At 47.5% G+C, this 23,273-nt stretch overlaps 1 protein-coding gene across 6 annotated transcripts in view; it reads left to right on the forward strand.

Moving 5' to 3' along the window:
• The window catches only part of SPECC1 (sperm antigen with calponin homology and coiled-coil domains 1), a 187,088-nt gene that overhangs the window by 47,377 nt on the left and 116,438 nt on the right, over positions 1-23,273 (forward strand). Inside the window, exon 1 of one of the 6 annotated variants that reach the window (XM_057716154.1) lies at positions 14,573-14,753. The exons of the other annotated variants lie outside the window; for them this stretch is intronic. Coding sequence (XP_057572137.1) covers positions 14,714-14,753 — 40 coding nt within the window. The 5' untranslated portion in view covers positions 14,573-14,713. Of the gene's footprint in view, positions 1-14,572; positions 14,754-23,273 lie in introns of those variants that run through there. 6 annotated transcript variants of the gene reach the window in all.

Genomic DNA, 23,273 nt, shown 5'->3' on the forward strand with positions numbered 1-23,273 from the left:
CTAATTTTTGTAAGATTTTTTTTCCTGAGGAATTTCCCTGAATTCCAGCGTTTATCATGAACGGAAGGTGGAAAGTGGAGCAGCTGGCAGTCAACACATTCACCAGATATATTTACTTTTTAAAAATGTGGATGGTTGGGAGAATGTTTTGTGAAATACTCATTAAGAAAAGTGAGAGTAGAATTTTTAATGTTTTTATTTATACCCTTTCTCGTATGAAAGAATTTGAGGAGTCTTATAGAGAGAAGTGAAAGAAAATAAAAATATAAAAAATGTGGGGGGAAAGAGAAAAACCAAAAATTGGAAGGAAAGCACCCACAGAAGGAAAGTGCACTGCTTGCTAGTTTGGTGCAGAGTTTCTAGAAGCCAGAGAGGAGAGGGAAACCTGATTCGTTGATGAGAAGATGGGAAGAAACCAATTACTGACAAAACGCACAACCTTCCTGGGACTAAAATGTAAGATAATCAAGCCTCCTTTGGAAATCTGAAGGGAACGAGGGATTCAAAGTCATCCTATAAAGCAAACCTTCTATGTCTGAACACCCCACTAGCGCCTGTAGGCTAGAATTCTCTTTATTACTCTTTTAAACAATTCATACATCTGCTCTCTCTCTCCGTAGTGTTTAATGAGAAACACCAGCATTACTGTTAGATTTCAGTGACTGTAAACCAGGTGATCCTGTGCCAGCAGAGACGGTTGGGTTACGTGGCGGAGTGAGAACACATCAGTCCACTTCAGGGATGGAGGTGTGATGCTATCGATGATGCGTGCTTGTGCTGATAACTGGTGGGTGTCTGCTGGCTGAAATGCAGGGAATGCCCCGTGAGTGAGCCTGCCAGGAGCCGTCGTAGAGCTCAGGGTGGGGGCGGTACAGCGGGTGGAGGTCGAGGACATTTCCCACTGCAGCTACCCTTCCCGGGAGAGCATGGTGACTAATGTCCTTTAATAGGGCCCGCTTCTGGATGGAGAGATAGATGAGTCCATCCTTCTAGGAGAACGATCGTGGGCATTGCTCCTTGAATGCGAACTGGTTCATGGTCAGAACCATGTGGCCCGGTGCCGTAACCCAGGCTTCTTTCTGGAGGAGGAGAAAAGGGTAGGAAACAGAGGGCCCCACTGTAGAATGAGTTGTGTTTTCCAGAAGATAGTTCTGCTTTTCTGGCTCTGTGTGGCCGTCGCGTTGGGTGGAAGGAAAGCTGCAGGTCTTTCCACCGAATTCATGCAACATTCAAGTTACAGGCCCTGAACTTGGGCATGACCTTCTGAAATGTTCAAGTCCCTCTCTGGAAAACATGACCAGACCTGCTCCCTTGTGCTGCTTTTCCTGGGGCCCACACACAATAGATTCTCAGTGCTCTGCTCTTTCTGAAAGTTTGTTCGGATGACTGAGCTTGCTGTTGAGATTTATTTGTTTACCTATTGATTTCCAGGTCAAAAATTAGGTGAATACCGTGAAAAGCGTTTTTCCTAAGCAAATTATAGTACAGATAGACTAGAAGTATGTCCTGTTGACACAAGCCACCACCCCCCACCCTCCAACTGACTCTTGCTCAGACTTTCTTACACGCTGTTGGAGGGAATATTTATCCTCACTTGATCGATCCCAAAAGACAGCCCAGCTGAGGTGGTTTTATGCTGTGGGAATTCGTTTCAGAACCTGAAGGCAAGAGATTAATAATAAATGACATCAACATACGTTTGATCATCTCCGTGCAGAGTGTTAAAGTTAGGAACTGTGTGTGAGGTTGCTGCCGGAGGGTCGGAAAGGAAGGCTTGCAGACACAGCGGAGAGGCAGGAAGGCTGCAAGAACAGCGGCAGAGGAGGGCACAGGCGCGGCTCTGCTCTGGCCTTCCCGCCCACACCCCAGCTGTGTGGCCTGCAGCAGACGAATCCCCCCCACCGCTGCCCCCGCTCTTGGAGTAGCCGCCCCTGTGGGCTTTCAGGTGAAAGCAGGCAGAAAGGCTCCTTCTGCCATCTGCCCCATTTTCAGTGAGTTTTCCTAGTTAACCCATCCTGGCTCCCGGCTACACCTGGGTCTCCTTTTGGGCCCTTGCGGACCATTCCTTTAAAAATCTGTTCTAGGGACTTCCCTGGCGCTTCCACTGCAGGGGGCACGGGTTCCATTCCTGGTCAGGGAACTAAGATCCTGCACGTCTCGCGGCCAAAACAACAACAAAAAAATCTGTTCTATCGAACTCTAGTCTTTGGTCAGGTAAAATGTTTATTTATTTATTTATTTTTAATTAATTAATTGATTAATTAATGTATATTTGGCTGTGCCGTGTCTTAGTTGCGGCACGCGGGATCTAGTTCCCCGACCAGGGATCGAACCTGGGCCCCCTGCACTGGGAGCACAGAGTCTTGACCACTGCACCACCTGGGAAGTCCCAGATAAAAATTTTAAATTGTATTCATTTTTCAAATCAGTCATACCATCATACGGCTCAAAATGTAAAGGCTACAGCGAAAAGCTTTGCTCCCACCCCTCTGCCTGCCCCGTTCACCACTGTCTGGCCCCCTGGTATCCTTCTAGAGATCCCCAGCATGTGCAGAAGCACGTGTACGTCCTCTTCCTGTGTCTGCACGCAGATGGTTGCGGGAGCGGACACGCGTTCTGCGCAGTGAGCCCTGGAGCCCAGCCCATGCCCTCCCACGTGTGCAGCGTGGTTTCCTCCTCTCTGGTACCATCCCTCATCTTTCGGTGGTTATGACAGCAGTTCACGACCTCATTCAAAGTTATCTCGGCGTTTGGGGCTGTCATATCCTGGACCAGGAGATTTGCACTCCTTAGGTGGTTTTCTTGGGTTCGAGTTTCCTCTACAGGGCAAACCGTTTTGGGGGGAACGTGTGTGCAGGAAGACAGGAGCAGGGCAGAGCTGCAAGAGCAGCGGTTTTCCCCTGAATTGTTTTCATCAAACCTCAGCTCCTTCCCAGGCTTGGCTTCCCAGACCATTCTCTCACAGGTTTCTGCCCACCTCCCGGTCACCCAAGGCTCTGCGTCCTGTTCTTCCGCGTCACACGCCCTCGAGTTTGCCGGGGTCTCAGCCACATTGGTTGCTTAGGGACCCCCCTTTTCCCCATCAGCATTGTCACTCATCAAGGGGTCAGACTCTCCCCTCTGGAGCGGCATCCTGTGTTTCCACCTGTGAGACGAGGTTGACCCCGTGCGTCTCAGGAAGTGGGGAGGGTGAAGTGCATCGCCTTTGAGTGGAACCAAGAGCAGAGCCCCAGTTGTAGGCATCTTTGTAAAACGTGCTTTTCCTCTGCAACCATGCCCCACAGCAGGACCTCCCCAGCAAGGACTCTGACCATTAAATGAAATCCACCTGCCCTGGACCCTGGGGCGTCCTGCCCAGTCTCTTCTGGCTCTGCTTTCCTAAGACAATCTGCTTTTTTCTTCCGAAGTTACCATCCCCTTTTCAGCCAAAATTAACGTTTTCCTTTTTGGTTCTAAGCGGTAAAATTAGGGCCAGGTTTTGACTGAATATATAGAAGAATGTTCTAGTAGCCACAGAAGTTCAGACAAGCCTGCTGCCCCAGGAAAGGAAGAATTCCCAGTTAGTGGAGGGGAGGTTTCTGTCTCCGCTGAACTCCTTGCTGGAGATGTTGGAGGGTGATGGGACCAGAACCTCATTCACATCCTTCCCAGCCCTGAAGGGGTTGCTGTTAAACTCAGAGACCTCCTCCTCGATGTCTCCTCTGGCCTCCTCCCACGCGGGAGGCACTCTTCCAGGCCCTGGGACCCCCAGGCCCCCAAGGACTCCAGACCTGCATCTCTGCCCCAGCTTGCACCTGCCTTCCGGAAACACTCCTCCAGCTGCAGACAGCGTCTCATGGACGTTTTGCATGTCTGTCCATCCATTTGTCCTGTCAACAAAAGGTTGCATCCACTGAGTTCCAGGCATCTTTCCAGGTGCCAGGGAGGCAGCTCTGAGCAAGACCAGGGAAGCCCCGGCTGGCGGGTCTCACACCGCATTCTCGCTCTCGCAGGGTTTGTCTGACGGATGCTCCCTGCCCTCGCTGCGCTGGCTTCCCCGCCTCCTCCAGCATCTGAGTCCTCCCGCAGTGGTCAGCGTGTCCCGCTCAGGGCGCGCCTTGGTTGTCCTGGTGAGCGGGTTATGTGTGAAGTGCTAGGAAGAGGGCGGATGAAGCAAGTGCCGTATCAGCAGGGCCACCATCTGAAGCACAGCTGTGGTCAGCTCACACACCTCGGGCTCTCCCGTGTAAGGGACCAGGGGCAAAGCTCCCACCTGGAGCCAGCGGGATCCCGCGGCAGCCTCGGCCCAACCCTGCTCGTGACTTGAGCTCCAGTCCTGGGCCACGGGGGGCTGGTTCTCCCACAGCACTCAGGACTTTCCCGCAATCAGGCCTTTGTTCACCCTGAGGAGCACAGACCTGGCCCTGCCGCTGGGCCTGCTCCTCCAGGACCCCCTTCTGTGCCCGACGCCCCTCCTGCTGCTCCCCCAGCCCCGGACTTTGACAGCAGTGCTGTCCACCAGGAGAGGGAGGACCGGCTCGTGAGCATCCCCTCCTCCAGGAAGCCCTTCTCAATCCAAGAACAGCATGAGCTTTTCCCCTTGTAACGATACAGACCTCCCCGCCTCCTGCTCTGGCTTCTCCTCTGTCCCACCCCTTCATTCTCTGCGCTTCCAGCGCACCGTGGGTTGGACCTGCTGGCAGCACACTCAGGAAGCAAGCCGGCCTGATGTGGGCGAGGCCCCCTATTTCCCCTTTATCTCATCTGCTTCAAAGCCTGTGTCTTCCTAGCCTTTATTCCTGGCAGCGTGGCACCCCTGGGCTAATGGAGTCAGAGTGAGGATGAGGCTCTTTTTAGTTCAGAAATAATTCATGGAGTCTTGAAGTCTCCTCCATTTATCTCCCTTGACTTAATAAAAAAAACACCCAGCTTTACTGAAGTGTCATTTACACATCATCGAATTCACCGTTTAAGATGTGTAAGCCCATGATTTTTAGGCAATTTACCGGTTACAACCATCCACCACAAAGGAGCTTTGGAATGTTCCCGTCACACCGAAAAGATCCCTTGTGTCGATTCCAGTCAATTCCTGTTTCACCCCAGCTCCGGGCAACCACAGATCTGCTTTCTGTCCCCATAGATCCGCCCTCGACTTTTCCTGCCACCTTTTCATCATTGGAGTGTTTTCAGGCCAATGTGCGTGCTGTTTGCCCGAGGAACTTTTCTTCTGACTCAGTTACCAGACTTCATGCGTTACCTCCTCTTTGACACTTCCTCCCCGCGTTTTTCTCTCTGTTTTCTTTGTGCGAACCTCTTTGGCCTTTGACTTACTAAGAAAGTTGAGGTTCCCCCCTCCTTTAAAAGATGGAAAACTTGGAGAGTGTCGTGTACGAAACAGGCACTGAATGCTACCGACTGAATAAAGCAACTTAAGCCGCACGCGCCTGGGACTTCAGAAATCATCGAGGGGAACACGACCACATTCGTGCGCCTGGACGTGGAAGCTTAGGGAAGAACACACGTTACACCTGTACGTAGGGAGCTGTTCAGTCTGGGCTTGTCTTTCACATATAATGTGAACTTCAGAATCTGAAGGGCAATGATGAGTTTTTATTATTTACACGAAGCTCCAAGGGAAGGTGATGGGTAGATAACAAGGTTCTTGTAGGCTCAGCGGGTGGCCTGGACATGGTCACCTAATGAGTCAGTGGCTGAGATGAGGACAGTGGGCGTTGCTCTTGTACACAGGTCTATGGTGCTAATGATCTCTGTCTCCATCTTCCTCGTTTACGTTGTACCGATGTCACTTATATGGAAGTTAAGCCCTGCTGAAGATTAAAAAATGTGTTTTCTCGAATTCAGGAAGGGTTTTCAAGATTTTCTCCCATAGTTTGCAGTTACTTATTATAAGAAACGATTTGCTTTTCTGAATCCTGAAAGAGTTGCTTCTCTTTGAAGATTCTGGGCTTGGCTTCTCCTGGAGGCAAAGAGGTAGAGAAAGGAAGAACAAGTGCTTTGGAGGCAGCAGGCCTGAATTAAATGCTGGCTCTTTCCTTTTTATCTCTATGTCCTTGGGCAAGATATAGCGAATCTCTCTGAACCTGAGTCCCTTATTGAGAAAAAGGATAGCTACCAGGTTAGATCATATCTGACTCAGCTGGACTTCAACACTGAGAAGGAAGTGTCCCGTGTTGTATTAACAAAACAGAAGGTAGGTGACTCAAAGGAGGTTTAACGTGGGGACGCCGTGATGTCCTGGAGGAACCGGTTCTCTCCGTCTTTCTGGTCTGTCCTCCTGGCCGGCTCTCCTCACCATCTCAGTGGAGACGGCCGCTGTAGTGCTGGTAACCTCAAGGCCCGCGTAAGAAGAGGGCATTTCTTCCAGTGTGTCTCCTTAAAGGCAAGAAAGTGTTCCCCAACTGTCCCACCAGACCTCCCCCAGTCACGAGCAAGGAAAATGGAATCACCGCGATTGGCTTAGACCGTGTGATTAAGATTCATGCCTGAGCTAAGAACAGCGTGACCTTCTGTCAGCATCATGTATGCGGAGTTCTTTAGCAAAAAAGAGGGAAGTGACTGACAGACAGGTGATGCCTGGCGATGGTTATCCCTGTTTTGTGGTGTTAAGTCCGAGGTAATGATTTGGATTGATTTTCTTTAAAGGAATAGCCTTTATTTTTTTTTTAAAGAGGCTTCAGGTTTATTAAAAAAATGAGTGGAAAGTATAGAAAGTTCCCATATACCCCCTCCCACCCCCCCTCAGTTTCCCCTTTATTAACAGCCTGTATTAGTGAGCTGCATTTGTTACAACTGATCAGCCTCTATAGGCCCTTGTCTTTCCTTTTTTGTTGAAGTCTAGTTGATTTACAATGTTGTAGATCCGTTATCATTAACTAGAGTCCACAGTTCATATTGGAGTTCACTCTTTGGGTTGTACATTCTGTGGGTTTGGACAAATGTATAAGGACATGTGTCCACACATAGAATAGTTTCATTGCTTTAAAAATACCCTGGGGTCCACCTAGTCTTCCCCCCATTTCTTCCTCCAAACATTGGTAACCGCAGAGCTTTTTCCTGTCTCCGTAGTTTTGCCTTCTCCAGAATGTCGTGTGGTTGGGATCCTATAGGATGAAGCCTTTTCAGGCTGGCTTCTTCCACCTTGCAATGTGCATTTAAGGTGCCTCCCTGTCTTTCTGTGGCTTCACAGCTCGTTTCTTGTTAGCGCTGAACAATATCTGTTTCCCTGTTGACCATCTTGGTTGTTTCCATGTTTAGGGAATTACGAATGAAGTTGCTGTAGACATTTCTGTGCAGGCTTTTGTGCGGACGTAACTTTACAATGCATTTGCATAAATACCAAGGAGTGGGATGGATGCACTGTGTGGGGGGGACATGTTTAGTTTTGTAAGAAACGCCAAATAGTTTTCCCAAGTGGCGGTACCATTGTGCGTCCCACAGGCAACGAATGAGTGTTCCTGTTGCTCCACATCTTCATCAGCACCTGGTGTTGGTGTTCTGGATCTTCGCCATTCTAATAGGTGTATTCTGGTTTGGATCATGATTTTTTTTAATTAATTAATTTATTTCTGGCTATGTTGGGTCTTTGTTGCTGTGTGCAGGCTTTCTCTAGTTGTGGCGAGTGGGGGCCACTCTTCGTTATGGTACGTGGGCTTCTTATTGCGGTGGCTTCTCTTGTTGCAGAGCACGGTCTCTAGGTGTGCGGGCTTCCATAGTTGCAGCATGTGGGCTCAGTAGTTGTGGCGCACAGGCTTGGTTGTTTTGCAGCATGTGGGATCTTTCCGGACCAGGGCTCGAACCCATGTGCTCTGCATTGGCAGGTGGACTCTTAACCACTGTGCCACCAAGGAGGTCCCTGGATCATGGTTTTTTAAAAATCTTGGTATGAGTGGAAATTTGAACCCTGATTAGGTATTTGATAATAAATTATTGTCAATTTTTTCAGTTGGGATGATGGAATTGTGTTTGTTTTTTTTTTAACAAGAGTCATCTCTTGTTAACATTATCTCTTGAAACACAAACTGAAATATTTACCAGTGAAATAGGATGTCTGGGATTGCTTCAAAATAACTGAGGATGGAGGAGAAGTGGATGATGGCATTTGAAACAGGATTGACCAGGAATTGATAATTGGATTGATAGGTACATAGAGGGCCATTATAATATTTCTTTCTACTTTTGCATATGTTTGAAGTTTTTCATAATAAGTGTTTAAAATTAAAGTTCAAGGTCATGTTATTAAAAAATGCTGCACTCTTAGGTGTTTAGTAAAAATTTCAACCTGTCTTCTAGCACCACCTTCAGATTAAGCTCAGTCCTTAATGGTATTACAGGGAAGAAAGGACTATATGTTCAATAATTGCACATGTACTGGATTAATACTTATTTAAAGGATCACCCTAGAAATGGAAGAACCTTTTGGTAATATAAGCAATTCCACCTGACATTGTTTACAGAATATCTGTGATTTTTTTTCAAAGTGAATTTTTTTAAATTACAAAAGCAAAAAGCAGTACAATGTGCACTAGAGCAAAATAAAAAATACATGGAGAGGCAAAAAAAAGAACATAAAGGATGTAAAACTCTTACCCACCCCATTCAAAGAGAGCCACTCTTAATCAGAGACTTGAGGTATAATTTTCCCAACCCTCTCCTGCTTATCTGTGTGTTTGTATCCAGATGTTTTTTGTTTGTATACAAATATACAGAAATTAAGAATTATGTCCTTAATATATGTACCGTTCTGCTTTATAACTTAACACGGCTGCCTGTTTAGGGACTGCATAGAGTGCCATTGAGTGGCAGTGTCATAATGTATTTAACCAAGCCCCTGTGTTAAACACTGAAGGTTTTTTCCCAGCTTTTTGCAGTTACAAACAGAAGGGAAGCGGTGGACAGATGTTATGAGCACAGACTCTGGAGTTAAATGCCAGGGGTACTGAGACAAGAGACAGAAACAAGTGAGCCTGCAGGCCTGGGGCAGCGGTCCTTACAGGGCTGGCACGTGGCCAGCCTCTGGGAACCTGGCTTTTGGGATTGTCTCCATCACCCGCTGGTGAGGGGGTCACTGTGCTTAAACTGTGCAAACACATGGGTTTACGCTGAACGCCTGCTTCCTTCTGGGAGTCTGGACTCCTGCTGCGTGCTAGGCAGAGGGCGCCCAGGTGAGCAGCTCCCAATAAAACCCTGGGCCCTGGGTTTTTCTCTAGTGAGCTGTCCTCTTACACGACATCTCACTTGAGTTGTCACATCTTGTTGCTGGAGGAACCAATCTGACTCCACTGGGAGAAAGTTGTTGGAAGCTTGCATCTGGTTCCCCTGGCCTTTGCCCCACCCGCCCTTCCCCCTTCTCGTAGCCTTTCACCGTGGTAACTGCAGCCAGGAGCCCAGCTCCACGCCCTGCAGGTCCAACGGTGCCCTAGGCGACCCCTCATAGGTTCAGATCTTGGCTTTGTCACTTCACACCTGAGTAACTCAGGCAACTTACTTACCCTCTTTGTCATTTCCTGATCTTTAATTTGGGTTAAAAAAATAGTTTTATCTTGTTGCATTTTTGTAAGGAATTAAATCAATTAAAATATATAAAGTACTTAGACTAGTCCTTGACTTGTCATTATTTTTCAATAAATGTTAAGAATTATTATCTTGGAAGTGAGATGTTTATGTGTATTTGTAATTTTTTTTTTTTAACAAATCCATAGAATTGCTAGGCTTAAGGATATGCACATTTTTTTTTCTTTTTGTGTGTCCTGATCATAAAAGTAAGATGTTCCCTGTTAAGGTTTTAGAGATACTTGCTATAGAAAAAGCAATTCCTCTATGACTCTATTTTTCAGATAGGGCTATTTGTAGTAATTTGCTACACACATGTCCGAATTTATATCTACATATACTAAAATGAACAATATAATACAGCATTTTAAAGAATAGTGCCATGTACATATTATTTTATTGTATATGCCAGAATATAAGAGGGTCCTTCTATTCAATGAAGATTCCTAAAAACCCTTTTTTGTCTTCCTTAAATAACCATTTCAAATAGAGAGGAAATAGAAAATACGTAATTGTAATGTTTATCAACTGTTACACCCTTACCTTTGAAATCACATGTTATGTAAATATACTCATTTAGAATTCCATTGTTGCTCTTTTAAAACAAGCACCATGGGGATCTCTGATGTCCCTAGAGCGTTTTTGAGGTGATTTAACAGCGGCTTCAGACAAACACTGACACCACTGGGAATTCCATCGCAGGCACAGTACACTGAGCAGTCGGCCTTCGCTTGCCTGGTTTGTGTGACTGCCACAACCTGACTTCTCACTGCCCTGCTTTCAAAGTTCTCTTTAAAAGATTTGTTTTCAGCAATGGCTGATACTTAAAATTGTGAGGTCATGCCCTCAGAAATAGTTACTAGGAGTGTGTTAAATGTCTCTACCTCCTTTTCAGATGGTTTTAGCAGGTAACCTCCATCAGCATCTAAAACTATCACTGATGGGACGTCCCTGGTGGTCCAGTGGTTAGGACTTGGTGTTCTCACTGCTGAGGGCCTGGGTTCTATCCCTGGTCAGGGAACCAAGATCCCACAAGCGGCGAGGCCAAATAAGTAACTAAACTATCACTGATGAGGGTTATTTCAGGATGTGTCTTCCTTAAACAGTATTTAACATTGATTGGATCCTGGTGTTTTTGGAAAAAAGTTTTTGGAGATGGGGAAATTTTAATATAGACTGTGTACCATACGCTATTGATATTTTCAAAATACTGTTTTTCATAAGCGTGATCATGGTGTTGTCAGAGAGTTTAGGAGACTGTGCTGGAAGTATCTGAGGGCGAAATATCACGATGTCATGTTGTCGGCAGCATACTTTCAAATGAGTCAATGAGAAGGAAAATGAAGGGGTCGAGATACAGGCAAATGTGGTAAAATGTTTACAATTGGTAAATGCCGGTGGTGGATGCTGAAGGTGTTCATTGTAGGGTTCTGGCCACACTTTTCTATGAATCTGAAAATGTTCCCAGTGAAAGGTTGGGCAATAAAAAAGGCTTCTCCCCCTTCAATATTATAAAATATTCATCCATATTTACTTCCAGAACTTTTTTATTTTCATATTTTACACTTAAACTGATATCGAATTGGAATTTATTTTTGGCATAAAGAGGGCGATTTGGCTGTCACTTAATCTGAAGTGCTATTTTATGTTCAATTTTTTTAAATCTGATTTTTTGGGGAATTTCCATGCTGTTGTAACCACACTTTTTCTGATGTAGTTTTATGGCATGTTTTTATTTCTAATAAGGCAAATCTCTCTTTATTCTTCCACTTCCAAATTTTCTTAGACTTTCTGAGGCCTTTATTCCTCCAGGTGAATCTTGGAATAAACACATCAGGTTCATGATTAATTTGAATTTTGTTAAAATTATAGGTTAATTATTTGGGCAGACTTGATGCCTTTATAATATTTAGTCTTTTCATTTCAATAACATAGGATTTCTCTGGAGACCAAAGAATCCTTCTGAAGGTTTAATGACCACCACAGCACTATTTTGAGAAGTTAGTGTTGTATTCTAGAGTAAGTAAATAAGTTATGTACTTTAGTATTTGTAAGATATGGGTGCAAAAATGACTAAGACAGCATCACTGCACAATCTTATAAAGAAGCATAGTTTAAATAATGTGGTTCTGCGGGGAAATGCCATCATTTACAAGGGACAGAAGTACCATTAGGGAGTGAGTATTCGATTCTGGCTGGAATGGGCAGGCTCCCAGGGGAAGTGATGCCTGACCAAGAATTCAGAGGCAAGAATAGGCATTTGCCAGGTAGCCAGGCTACAGAAGAGTATTGGATCAGAGGGAATACGGCAGATATGAAAGCCCAGAGGCCTGAGACAGTGGGGTGTGTTCAGGGCACCACTACTGGCTTCACGTCGCTGGGAGATGAAGGGAGGGTGTACTTTTGAAAGATGAGGCTAGAGTAACTGGGGTGGAGTCAGGGTGCAAAATGGTACCATGCAGAAGAACTGGGGACTTTGTACTAAAGGTAGAGGGGCGCCGTGGGGAGCTTTTTTTTTTTTTTTTTTTTTTTTTAGGCACATGGGCTTAGTTGCTCCATGGCATGTGGAATCTTCCCAGGGCAGGGCTCGAACCCATGTCCCCTGCATTGGCAGGCAGATTCTTTACCACTGCGCCACCTAGGAAGTCCCCGTGGGGAGCTTTTAAGCAGAGGTGTGATGAGGTGGGACTTGCGTCCTTGCTGAGTGGCGTGGAGGAGGGGTTTGGGTGGCAGCAGCACCGGAGGATTCAAGTGAGTTGGAAGCTAGAGCCGGTTCATCCTGGTGTGAATTGAAGGCCTGAACTGAGCAAGTGCCCGCAAAGACGCGAGACAGGCAAGATTAGAACACTGTTAAGGAGATAAACTACACACAAGACTTGACTAAATATTTTCGACTGTAAAAGAGTCATAGTTGTGCAGGATGTATCTTGAGTTGGTATCTTTCTGGTCCAGTTTTCATAATGAGACACACGTTAATTGCATAACACTTTATGGGATTAAGAAGATGACTCAGTTTCAAACCCTTTTAGATAAGTATGTAGCTGTCCTGTAAATCGAAGTGCTGTCCCTGGGGCAGTGTTCACAAACTCAGCCTTTGTCAATCAGTCAAATATTTTGGGAACTTAACCGTCTTTTCTGGGCTTATTCTTCATCTTTTAAAAAGGGGGGTTGAACTTGATGTCATGCATTTCTGCTGTAAAATCATCCCATGCAATTTATTTTCCTTAGTACATTTGCTTCTATGTGCTCCATGTTGTGTAGGTTATAGGGACTCCTGTCTTTTGACGAGCTAGTTTTGTCGGAGAGTAACTCACAGCATGACTCCTGAGACAAAGTAACGTATAAGAGCTGGTGTGTTTACGGTACAGCCTATAAACTCACTCATCCATTTACGCCTGTTCTCCTGATGTTTGCACTCTACTGGAGACACAGTAAACCAGTAAAACAGAAAATATATAGTCGACTAAATGGTGGAAAGTGTCACTAAGGTCTGCAAAGCCAGGAAGTGTTTGTGTTGAGGGTCTGATGGACTATTTCATGTGACGTAACAAGAGAAGCCCCTCTTAATTGAATGACGTTTGACCAGAGACCGAGGAAGTGAGACTGAGCGAACCATATGGTCTATGCAACGTAGGCTTGTGGGGAAAAGCGTCCCGGGCAGAGGGAACAGCACGTGCAAAGGCCCTTGCGTGGCAGCAACTTGGCTTCTTTGGGGACAGGGAGGAGGCTACTGTAGCAAGACCAGTGTGTGTGTGGGGGGGGGGGGCGAGGCCACTGGTGGAGGGAGGGGAAGAGAATTCAGGGCCTTGGAAGCCATGGTTAAGCCTTGGCTTTTCCTCCGAGTGAGACAGAAAGCCACTGGCGCGTGTAAGTGGGAGCGTGATATGATGTGACCTGGGTGTGAGAAGCGCCGCTGTGTTACGTGAAGGTCGGGGGCAGAAGAAGGGAGACTGGGTGGGAGGTGGCTGCGAGCTGGACCAGGCGGTAGCCGTGGAAGCGGTAAGTGCTGAGACACGGGGACATGTGCCACACATGTCCTGACACCGTCCGCTTATGCAGACGGACGAGACTACGTGCCACATCCGTGGAAGAAAATCTAGAATTTGGGTTTGTTCTGTTCGCCTGAAGATGCCCATCAGGACACCCAAGTGGAGGTAAACAGGGTAGCTGGATGGAGTTCAGAGGGCGGGATGTGAAGCCGCGCCGTGGCTGCAGCAGCCCGGCCAGAGGCCAGGGGGAGCGGACGGCGGAGACGGCGCCTCAGGGGCCTAGCGGTCAGGGAGGCGAGGGGAAGCCGGCGGACGGCACGGAGAGGGGGACCGGGAGGCGGCAGGAGGCCAGGCGTGCGTGGTGCCCCAGAGGCCGCGGGAGGGACCTGCCGCGCGGAGCCGACTGGGCGGTGGCCCGCCGTCCTGCCCGTGGCCGGAGGGAGCGCGGGGCGCCGGCCCTGGGGCAAGTCGTCCGGGGGTTTCCGCAGGCCGCCCGCCTCGGAGGGCGGCGTCCCCTCGTGCCCGGCGCGCGCACGGACCGCGGCGCACGCTCCGCGGGGGCGCGGTCAGGGCGCGACCCCCGCCCGTGCGGCGGCGCCGGCCCCCGGGACCTTCCCGGTGCCGCGGAGCGCGCAGCAGGCGCCGGCCCCGGTCTCCCCGGAGCTCCGCTCGCCCTCGCGCGGGGCCGCGCCGGCCTGCCGCGTGACACCCGGCCTCCGCCTCCCCGCAGCGCGGCTCTTCCCGCCGGCGGCGTGCGGCGGCCGTTCCCGGCGCCCGCCCCTAAGGGCCGGAAGTCGGGCGGCGCGCGCGCCTCCCCCGCCCGGGAGGGACGCTCCGGGAGCCCCCGAGCCACATGCAGATGAAGTGGGCGGGGCATGCAGATGAGGCGGGCGGGCCGGCCGGGTCTCCTGGACGGCCTGCCGGGCCGGGGGGCGGTGCGTAGATGAGGCGGGCGGGCCGTGGGGCGGGCAGCCCCAGGCGAGGGGGCGGGCCGCATGCAGATGAGCGGGCGCGGAGCGGCCGGCGGCCGCGGGCACGGGAGGCGCCGGCCCTTTCTTTGACTGGAGCGGACCCGCCGGGCGCCGCCGCCCCGCCAGCGGGAGCCGGCGCGAGTTGCCGCGCGCTGGACGCGCCGTCCGAGGCGGCCGGCCGGCCGCTGCCCGAGGCGGCCGAGCATGGGCAACCACGCGGCGCGGCCCGAGGACGCCGAAGCAGGTCAGTGCGGCGGGCGGGGGTCGCCGCGCCCCCTCCCGCGGGCGCCCCTCCCCCACGGCCGGGCCGGGGCCGCGGGCGCCGAGGGCGCGAGGCCCGCCTCCCGAGGGCGCGGGGGGCGCCGCCGGCTCACCTGGCGCCGGGGCCGGGGCGGGGCGGGGCGGCCGGGGGCCGGGGGCGCCCCTGGCCGTGCGGGCCGTCGGCGGGAGCGCGCGGGCGCGGCGCGGGCCACGCGCTTCGCGGAGCCCCCCGGACGGTGCGGCCCGGCGGCCGGTGTGTCGCCCCTCCGCAGACCCGGGCTGCACGGGGACTGTGCTTTCCTCCCGGCAGGCGGCCCTTGCCCCTTGCCCCGGGAGCCCCGCGCTCTCCGGCTCGCCAGGCGGCGGTGAGCGGAGCCGTGGGGCGAGCGGGCTGGAGCGCAGCGGGCCTCTGGGGCTCAGCTCCTGTGGTCACCCCGGCCTCCCGCGCGGAGTTGGGTGCTGCCGGCCGCGGGGTCGCCTTTACAGGCAGACCCCAGCGTGCTGTAGCGCCGCACACGCGGAGTTCCTTCCGCCTCCAGAAGTGCATCTCGGCCGGCTGGGGGGAGAGGGTCCACCTAGGGCTGGAGTCCTGGGCTGGCAGGTCTGTGCTCCTGTGACAGAGGCGGAACTCCAGACAGCTTTTCCAGGGGGTGATCTTTAAAATTGAACCTGAATGAGGAAATTGACGCCCCGGGAGGTGCGGTGACTTGTCTAGGTGACATCCCTTGATTGGAGGCGGGGCGGTGGTGAAGACTCGGGTCTCTTAGCCTGGGTTCACTGCTCTTCACTCATCTTGGCAGCAAGGCCAGGCAGGGCCAGGCCACGTCCTTGAGGCTGAGCGGAGGTGGCTGCCTCCCCGGCAGCTGTGGGACATTGGACTTGTGCGACAAGCAGGATTGCAAACTTTGACACACGGGAAGACAGACTGTGAAGAAAAACTCTAGATGTGGGATTACTGCAGTGATGACCTAGGGGTGACTTTCTAAACTACACAGCACTTATCCAGATTTCTTTGAGTAAAATAGCCAATACTTGCAAATTAATGCAAACTTGTCTGTGTCATAAACAGCCCTGTGATAAGCTGTCACATGAAGGATGTGTAACGTTTTAAAAACACCTGTCATTAGTACACACTTGCCCTGTGTATTCTTTCTTTAGTGTCAAAACTGAAGAGACAGTGCTCCATGTTAGAGTTTTTCAGAGTTATTTGGTTGCTGGTGTCCCAATTTCTAAGTGACCTTGCTTTGTAAAGTGCTCTAACAGATAGGAGATGAAAAGGACACTTATACCAGTGACTTATTTTATTGCATTTTTCAGAGTGCATATAATTTCCGAATGGGAACCCAGTCCGATTTGCTGTGAGTAAAGATGCCCAATTAGAAAGTCTTAGGAAAGGCTGTGATGCTATTGTTGGCTGAAAGTGTGTGTATAACTTTAAGTGATCTCCGTGCTGTGATGAAATGCTATAGAATGCACCAATGAGATCCCGGAAATGAGGGTTTTGTTAAAGATTAACGTATCCTCAATCTGCTTCACCGACACTCGCAAGCCCTGGGGCTGGGACGCAGCAGGGCCTCCCACTGGCAGGTGTGGTGCATTGGACTAGAATCAGAGCAAGTGCTTCAGCGGGTCACCGGAGCAGGGGGCCCGAAGCTGAGCGGTAGAGGTCAGAGGGAAACAGAGGCAGACGAGACAGAGCGACACCCAAGTCAGATTTTTACACCGGTCCTGTGTCATGTCAGTTTTGTCCTCTGAGACAACTTAAACAGACCCTAAACAGAATTGGGAATGAAAGAGGGTTATTGAAGGGTAACACCTGAGAAAGAAGGGGTGGGACGCTAAATTGAGCCAGGAAAGCCTTTGGACCGTGATGCAGACCCAGCGCCTAGGAAAGGAAAAGGAGGCCGCAGCAGGTGTGGGCAGAGAGCCCTGCAGGTCTGACCAAGTCCCGGCCAGCAGACTGCCCAGTAGAGGAGTCCCCCGTCCCCTCTTGCTGGGCCAGTCCTTGCTGGAAGCTGCCTGAGAGGAATGTACTTTCCGCTCAGAAGCCAGGCTGAGTCCCCCGGGCGGGGGCACTGACAACTGGAGTGTCAGCTAAGCCCTGTCCTTGCAGCTGACAGCCAGGGTCTGTAGAATGGAGATCCAAGCGGCACACGTCCTGGCTGACTCCCCCGAGACCGCGGTTACTCAGACAGGGAGGGGCTGTTACAGGGTAAATGAGGTAAAAGCCCCATCTCCAACCCCTACCGTACCCCTCCCCCCTCTGCAGGCAGGCCTGAGGCAGAAGGCAGGTTCTCAGCTGCTGCTGCTTTTCTAGCCTTGGAATTGGCTACCGTGGCAGCAAGAGTTCTTTTTTGTGGGGTCTGCGATCCTCTGAGTTGAGTCACTGACTTACTGTAATAGTACAGGATACAGAAGGTAAATGAATCAAGCAAAAGATAGGAGTTTGCATGAACAAGGGCAGCTGGAATCAGAACCTGTGGATGACCACATCTCTTACTTCCTAAAAGGTCTCAGTTAACAGTCCTTCAGTTTCCAGCCACGTTGTTTGTTGGTGCCTGCAGGTCAGAGAGGGCTGCTGGGTATCGATGCGCTGGTTGTGCACTGTTCAGAAGCGGCTGGGAATAAAGAAATGAGTGGGCCCAGGTGGGTTGTATCACTCCAGAAGAATAGTGCCATTTTGCTGTTTTGTACTCATACAAAGCTGCCCAATATGCTAAAGGAGGCCTTAATTTCTACTTAGGGTTGAAAGCTTAGAAGACTTTCCCCATTCTAATCACTAGCTGATATCTGCTTACTCTTTGCTTTAAATTTCCATGTACTTGTTTAAACAGTGGATACCAGTGATAGGAAACAGAAGTAGGAGCTTCTACCCCTCAGGTTCCACTCTGTATTGGTTATAGCCAATGCTAACTGTGGTTAAAGACGAATCCCAAAATAGCCCCTTAAGACAGCAAAAGTTGATTTCCCCTCACGCCCCCATCTAGGGTGAGGTGGGGGCCGTCTGGCGCGGTTCAGGCTGGTGAACATTAGTGCCTGGCAGCGGTCAGGAGAGGGGAGAGGGCATGAAGGTCCTGCAGGGGCTGGAGGGGCTGGGCCTGGACCGGGTGCCTGTCACCCCCCCATCTCCTGCCCCCCCCCACCCAGCCAGCCTCCGGTGCCCAGCCCCTCCCAGTGTCGGGGGGCTGGAAGGCAGCTCTGCCGGTGCCAAGCAGAGGACAGCACGGATGTGAGGTCCGCTCTCAGCCACATCGGTGTCAATATTTTCTTACGAGATTTTAGTCAAAAAAATGGAAAGATGTATACCGTTAGCACCACGGACCCACCACGTGGATTCTACAGTTAACATTTTGCTGCATTTGCTTTATCCTCTGTTCATCCCACTGTCTGTCCGTCAGTCCCTCATATGTTTTCATAAGAAATGGTGGTTATCTCTGTAATTCTATACAATATGCTATACCTATGCTATTTCTTGATTTTTTAGCTTTGAAGGCTGTCTGCTCGCCCTCACTGTGAAAGCCGAGGGATTCAGAGCATTTTCACTCCTGTGTTCCTCTCCTCCCCTGTTCCCGCAAGTCATGCTGAAATTTTCTCAATCTATTGTTAGTAAAGTGTTAGGCCTGGAGTACAGATGTTGGTGCTTAGTTCACTGTAAAATTCCTTTAACTTTGCTATGTGAAATTTTCATTCAAAAAACAGAAATACTAAGGAGATCTTTTATTATTTACCACTTGTATTTCTTGACTAACCAACTTTAAACGGTGTCCTTGGCTAGGTAAAGGAGGTTATGCTGTTCCTAAATGTCTTCTGCCTTTTCCCCTACATCCTCCATACCCTATCCTGGCCTACTCTCAACCTTTTATTTTTACATGGCTAGAACGTCCTGTTTCCTAATCAGTATCGTCACATCTTCTGGGCATGTTTGTAGGTTGATTCTAAAAATTGAAAACCGATTAGCATTTAAAATATTAGAACTCCATATATGTTATGTGCTGGAAAACCAGGTAGTGCATTTAGATGTAGAAGAGAAGGAAATGCAATCTTATATCATTTAACTTGTGATCTGCAACAGATAATATTACTTTAAAAGAAAAATAGAAGGAGTAAGGAGATTGGAAAGTATTATAGTTACTTACTTTGAAAAGTATCTTAACGTGCTTTTACCCTATTATCCAGCTTCTCGAGTCTACAGGTTATTATAGATAATTCATTTTCTTCTTAAAGACAGAAGGCATGATGGTTAAGAGTTTGGGCTCTCGAGCCAGACTGTGTTCAAATCTCAGTTTTGTCACTTAGTAGCTCTGAGACTTTGGGCGAGTTAAGCTCCAGAAAAGGGGAAGAAGTCGTACAACCTACCTGGTAGGGTTGTTGTGGTCATGGATAGGTTTGAAACACGTGATGGGTGAGAATAGGCTCAGACATCACAGAAAGTGCCCATTAAGCTTTAGCTGTTACTATTCCTGGCCTTCTGAGTTAATGTTTCCATTTGGACTTGGTTACCTTCTGGTCCTGTCTCACAGTTGGGTGAGTCCCCTGCTTCTAGAATCCTTTTTCCTCTTTCTTGCCTTCCCTTTGCTGTGGTTGCAGTATTTCCTGTGATTCTCTCTGTTGCTGAACTTTTATATATTCTGTCATCTCTGTGTTCACCTTTTTCTTCCAGTTTTCCTATTGACTTTTGAAATTTCAGCAACTATATTTTCTGTTTCCAAAATATTTTTTTGTGCTCTGTTTTATTCATAGCAGTTTGGGATTTTGAGTTGAGGGGAGGGGAGTGGAGTTGGTTGGAGGGCTTGAGCAAATGAATTAATGGCTTCTCTTGTCCTTAGTTTTAGATTTCAAGGATTCATCAGAATTTTTATAGTAGTCACAAAGTGGAGAATATAGCATGCATTTTTCTCAGATGTATTTTGCTCCCTAGAAGAATTTCAGAGTAGAACTAGTGTCCTGAGACACATACTTTGGAAAATGTAGCCTTTTAGGATTAAAAAGATATATATATCAAAGATCAATGAACACACATTAAAAAAAAAGGTGAGAATATCAGTGTGTCTGTTACTTTAATAAACATGAATGGGTTAAACTCACTTAAAAAAAAGAGCCTCCTGGGACTTCCCTGGTGGAGCAGTGGGACTTCCCTGGTGGCGCAGTGGTTAAGAATCTGCCTGCCAATGCAGGGGACACGGGTTCGACCCCTGGTCCGGGAAGATCCCACATGCTGCAGAGCAACTAAGCATGTGTGCCACAACTACTGAGCCTGCGCTCTAGAGCCCTCGAGCCACAACTACTAAAGCCTGCTCGCTCTAGGGCCCGAGCACTACAATGAAGAGTAGCCCCCACTTGCCACAACTAGAGAAAGCCTGTGCACAGCAACGAAGACCCAATGCAACACAAAAAATAAATAAAATAAAAATAATCAAAAAAAGAGCCTCCCCCTCTAGATTAAAACAGAAAACAAAATATATATGCTGCAGAAAAGCATGTTCAGATGTTTGATTTTTTAAATTAAGTCAAAGTTGTGAATAATAAAAAAACTCATTCTAAAGAGAGCTTTCAAGTTCAGCATCTTGTTATTCTGTTTATAAATCAAGTAAAAATTAATCATCACTATTTAAAGGTGATTTATTAATCACTATTTGATTAATATTTGTTAACCAAGGTTCCAAACTTGAATAATAAATTTTAAATATTTTAAGTTGTATTTAATATATTTAGGTTCCTGTTAAAGTCCGATTGACAAATAAGTCCAGTTTTTAGAAATCTGATACATTTAATAATTATTCTTAAAAACCTATTGATTCTTAAGTATTCTTATACATCCCCAAACACTCACACATTCTCCTTTATAAGTGTGTATATAGATGCATACTTTCAATTACACATTTTAAATTAGAATCGTGAGGCTGCTCTGTAACTCTTGGTAGGTCCAGTTCTCCTAAACATTAAATATGTAATTCCAAAATGCAGGTATTTTTTAATACATAATACTATTACTACTTGTTCAGTTATTTTAAATATTTCTCTACTTGATTCTAAACCTTTCTTGAATTAAAAGATGTTTACTTAAGTGTTTTATTCCAAATAATAAATGGTATTGGAATTTTACCCCATATAATTTGGGGGTTGCCTTCTCAGTTTGCTGAGGTTTTTTTAACCAACAGAGATTTCTGACAGGAACAGGGACAGGATTCTTACCCCAGACTCCATACCAGCCAGAGCAGCCTTTACTGTGGTTGGAGCACATTCTTGAGAAGTTGGATTTGTGCCCATACCATGGTGCACTGTCTCAACCTTTACCTGAGGATGTCTCTCTTTTGCCTTCGACTTTACTGATAGTTTGCCTGGGTAGAGACTTCTCGGTTCAAAATCCTTATAATCTCTCTGTGACACTGACTTCAAAAGTTGAAGAAAGTGGCCATAATACCTGTGTACCTTCAATTCAAATTATATTTTACTTAATTCTTGTAGCTCCTGATAGGAGTCTGGGACCCCCATTTAAATGGCCATATCACTTGATTAGGGTTTGCACTTCTTTGGCACTTAAAATATGTGAACCTTGTCCCATCTGACTCAGAAGACCTTTGACTTGATAGAACACTGCCTGCTCTTCTGACACTTTGTCTCGTAAGTCGGTGTCTTTCTTGATAGTAAAGCAAAGTGTGATTTAATTGTGGGCTTTATCTCATGGCTTCCTCTGGCTCCCAGCTGACTGCTGAAACAATAGTATCAGTTAAAGACACACCGCAGAGTACCTTAAATCAGACAGGCCCTTCTTTATTGATAAAAGTACAATTCAAGAAGAAAAAGTGGCGGTTACACAATGCTAGCAAAACCGTGGAAGTGATTAAAGCAAAAGCTGTAAGAAATGCCTGAAAAAAAACTCCCTTCAACGTGCGTCTTTCAGTTTTTCTAGATTGTTCGTGGAATGGTTAAAACATTGATCTGTTCTAGACCAGAAAGAAAGGCTTATTACCATCTCTTAAGGGAAATTTTACTGGTCACTGTGTGATCATAATGCAATAAAACTGTTGAGAATAAAAGTTGAAAATGTAAAAACGTAACCCATCTGGGTGTGGCATGGTGTGACTATAGTTCATTATGCTGTATTGCCTGTTTGACAGCTGCTGGGAGAGTAAATCACTTTGTAATTGTTGGTGACCGATGTTAACCAGACTTATTGTGGTGATCATTTCACAGCAGGTACAGATATCCACATGAATATCCAATCATTATGTTGTTTACCTAAACTAATATGTTACGTCAGTTATACCTTAAAAAAATCCATTTGGAAATTTTGACCCACGTAGGAACTGAAAATTATAGTTATAGATCATTTAGGAAAATAATTATGAAATACTTCATAATGTTACAAATAACAAGCAAATTCATTACTTGAAAGCTTTTGTTTTCATAAATAAAGTACAGAAAACTAGAAAATAAACAACAAAAGATATCTGGAAAAACAGGAGGGAGTTTTTTAAAAGGGGCAGAGGACTTCCTAGGTGGCACAGAAGGAATCTGCCTGCCAATGCAGGGGACATGGGTTCGAGCCCTGCTCTGGGATGATTCCACATGCCATGGAGCAACTAAGCCTGTGCGCCACAACTATTGAGCCTGTGCTCTAGAGTCCATGAGCCACAACTATTGAGCCCGTGTGCTGCAACTGCTGAAGCCCACACGCCTAGAGCCCATGACAAGAGAAGCCTCTACAATGAGGAGCCCGCGCACCACAATGAAGAGTAGCCCCCACTCACAGCAACTAGAGAAAGCCCGTGTGCAGCAACGAAGACCCAACACAGCCAATAAATAAATAAAATAAATTAAAAAAAATAAAAGGGGCAGAACAATTGAAGTGACTTATGACAGTGTCTGTTCCCCTTCTCCCCCCTCAGCACCCAGCTCACGGCCTGGCATGTGGTTGGCACTTAGTAAATATTTGTTAAATGAATATGTGAATGAACAAAATAGAAGAAAAACACTAGAATGGAAACATCTGAGAGTAGGTCCTTTGTTAAAACAGTGAAGTAGATAAAGCTGTAGTTAAAGTAAGAAAAAAAGAAAACACAAATACCTCAGATTAGCACTGTAAGAATGTGTATAATCAGAAATTTGGAGATTTAAAAAAATAGAATAAAAAAACAGGAAATTTTGAGGAAATCGAAGTTTTCTAGGAAAATGAAACCACTAAATTCATAAAGTAGTGAAACACTTGGGCAGAAAAATAATCTGGGAAGGCATCAAAAAGTGACTTAAGAAAAAGCTTCAAAAAGAATCTTGAACCTAGATGGTGTGATAGGCAAAGTTTTTCAGATGTCAGAGAATAGAGTTTCTATGCTATTTAAAGTCATCTAGTGTATTGTGTCCCAAAGATTATTGTATTACGGAGGGTATAGGTGATGATTTAAGGTATATAGCGATGACTATTTCTAATTTTAATAGTTAATACAAAATGTGTTGGGGGGGACTTTGCTGGTGGCACAGTGGTGGAGAATCCGCCTGCCAGTGC

This window comes from Hippopotamus amphibius, chromosome 17 (assembly GCF_030028045.1).
Source record: "Hippopotamus amphibius kiboko isolate mHipAmp2 chromosome 17, mHipAmp2.hap2, whole genome shotgun sequence".
Classification (NCBI taxonomy): Eukaryota; Metazoa; Chordata; class Mammalia; order Artiodactyla; family Hippopotamidae; genus Hippopotamus; species Hippopotamus amphibius.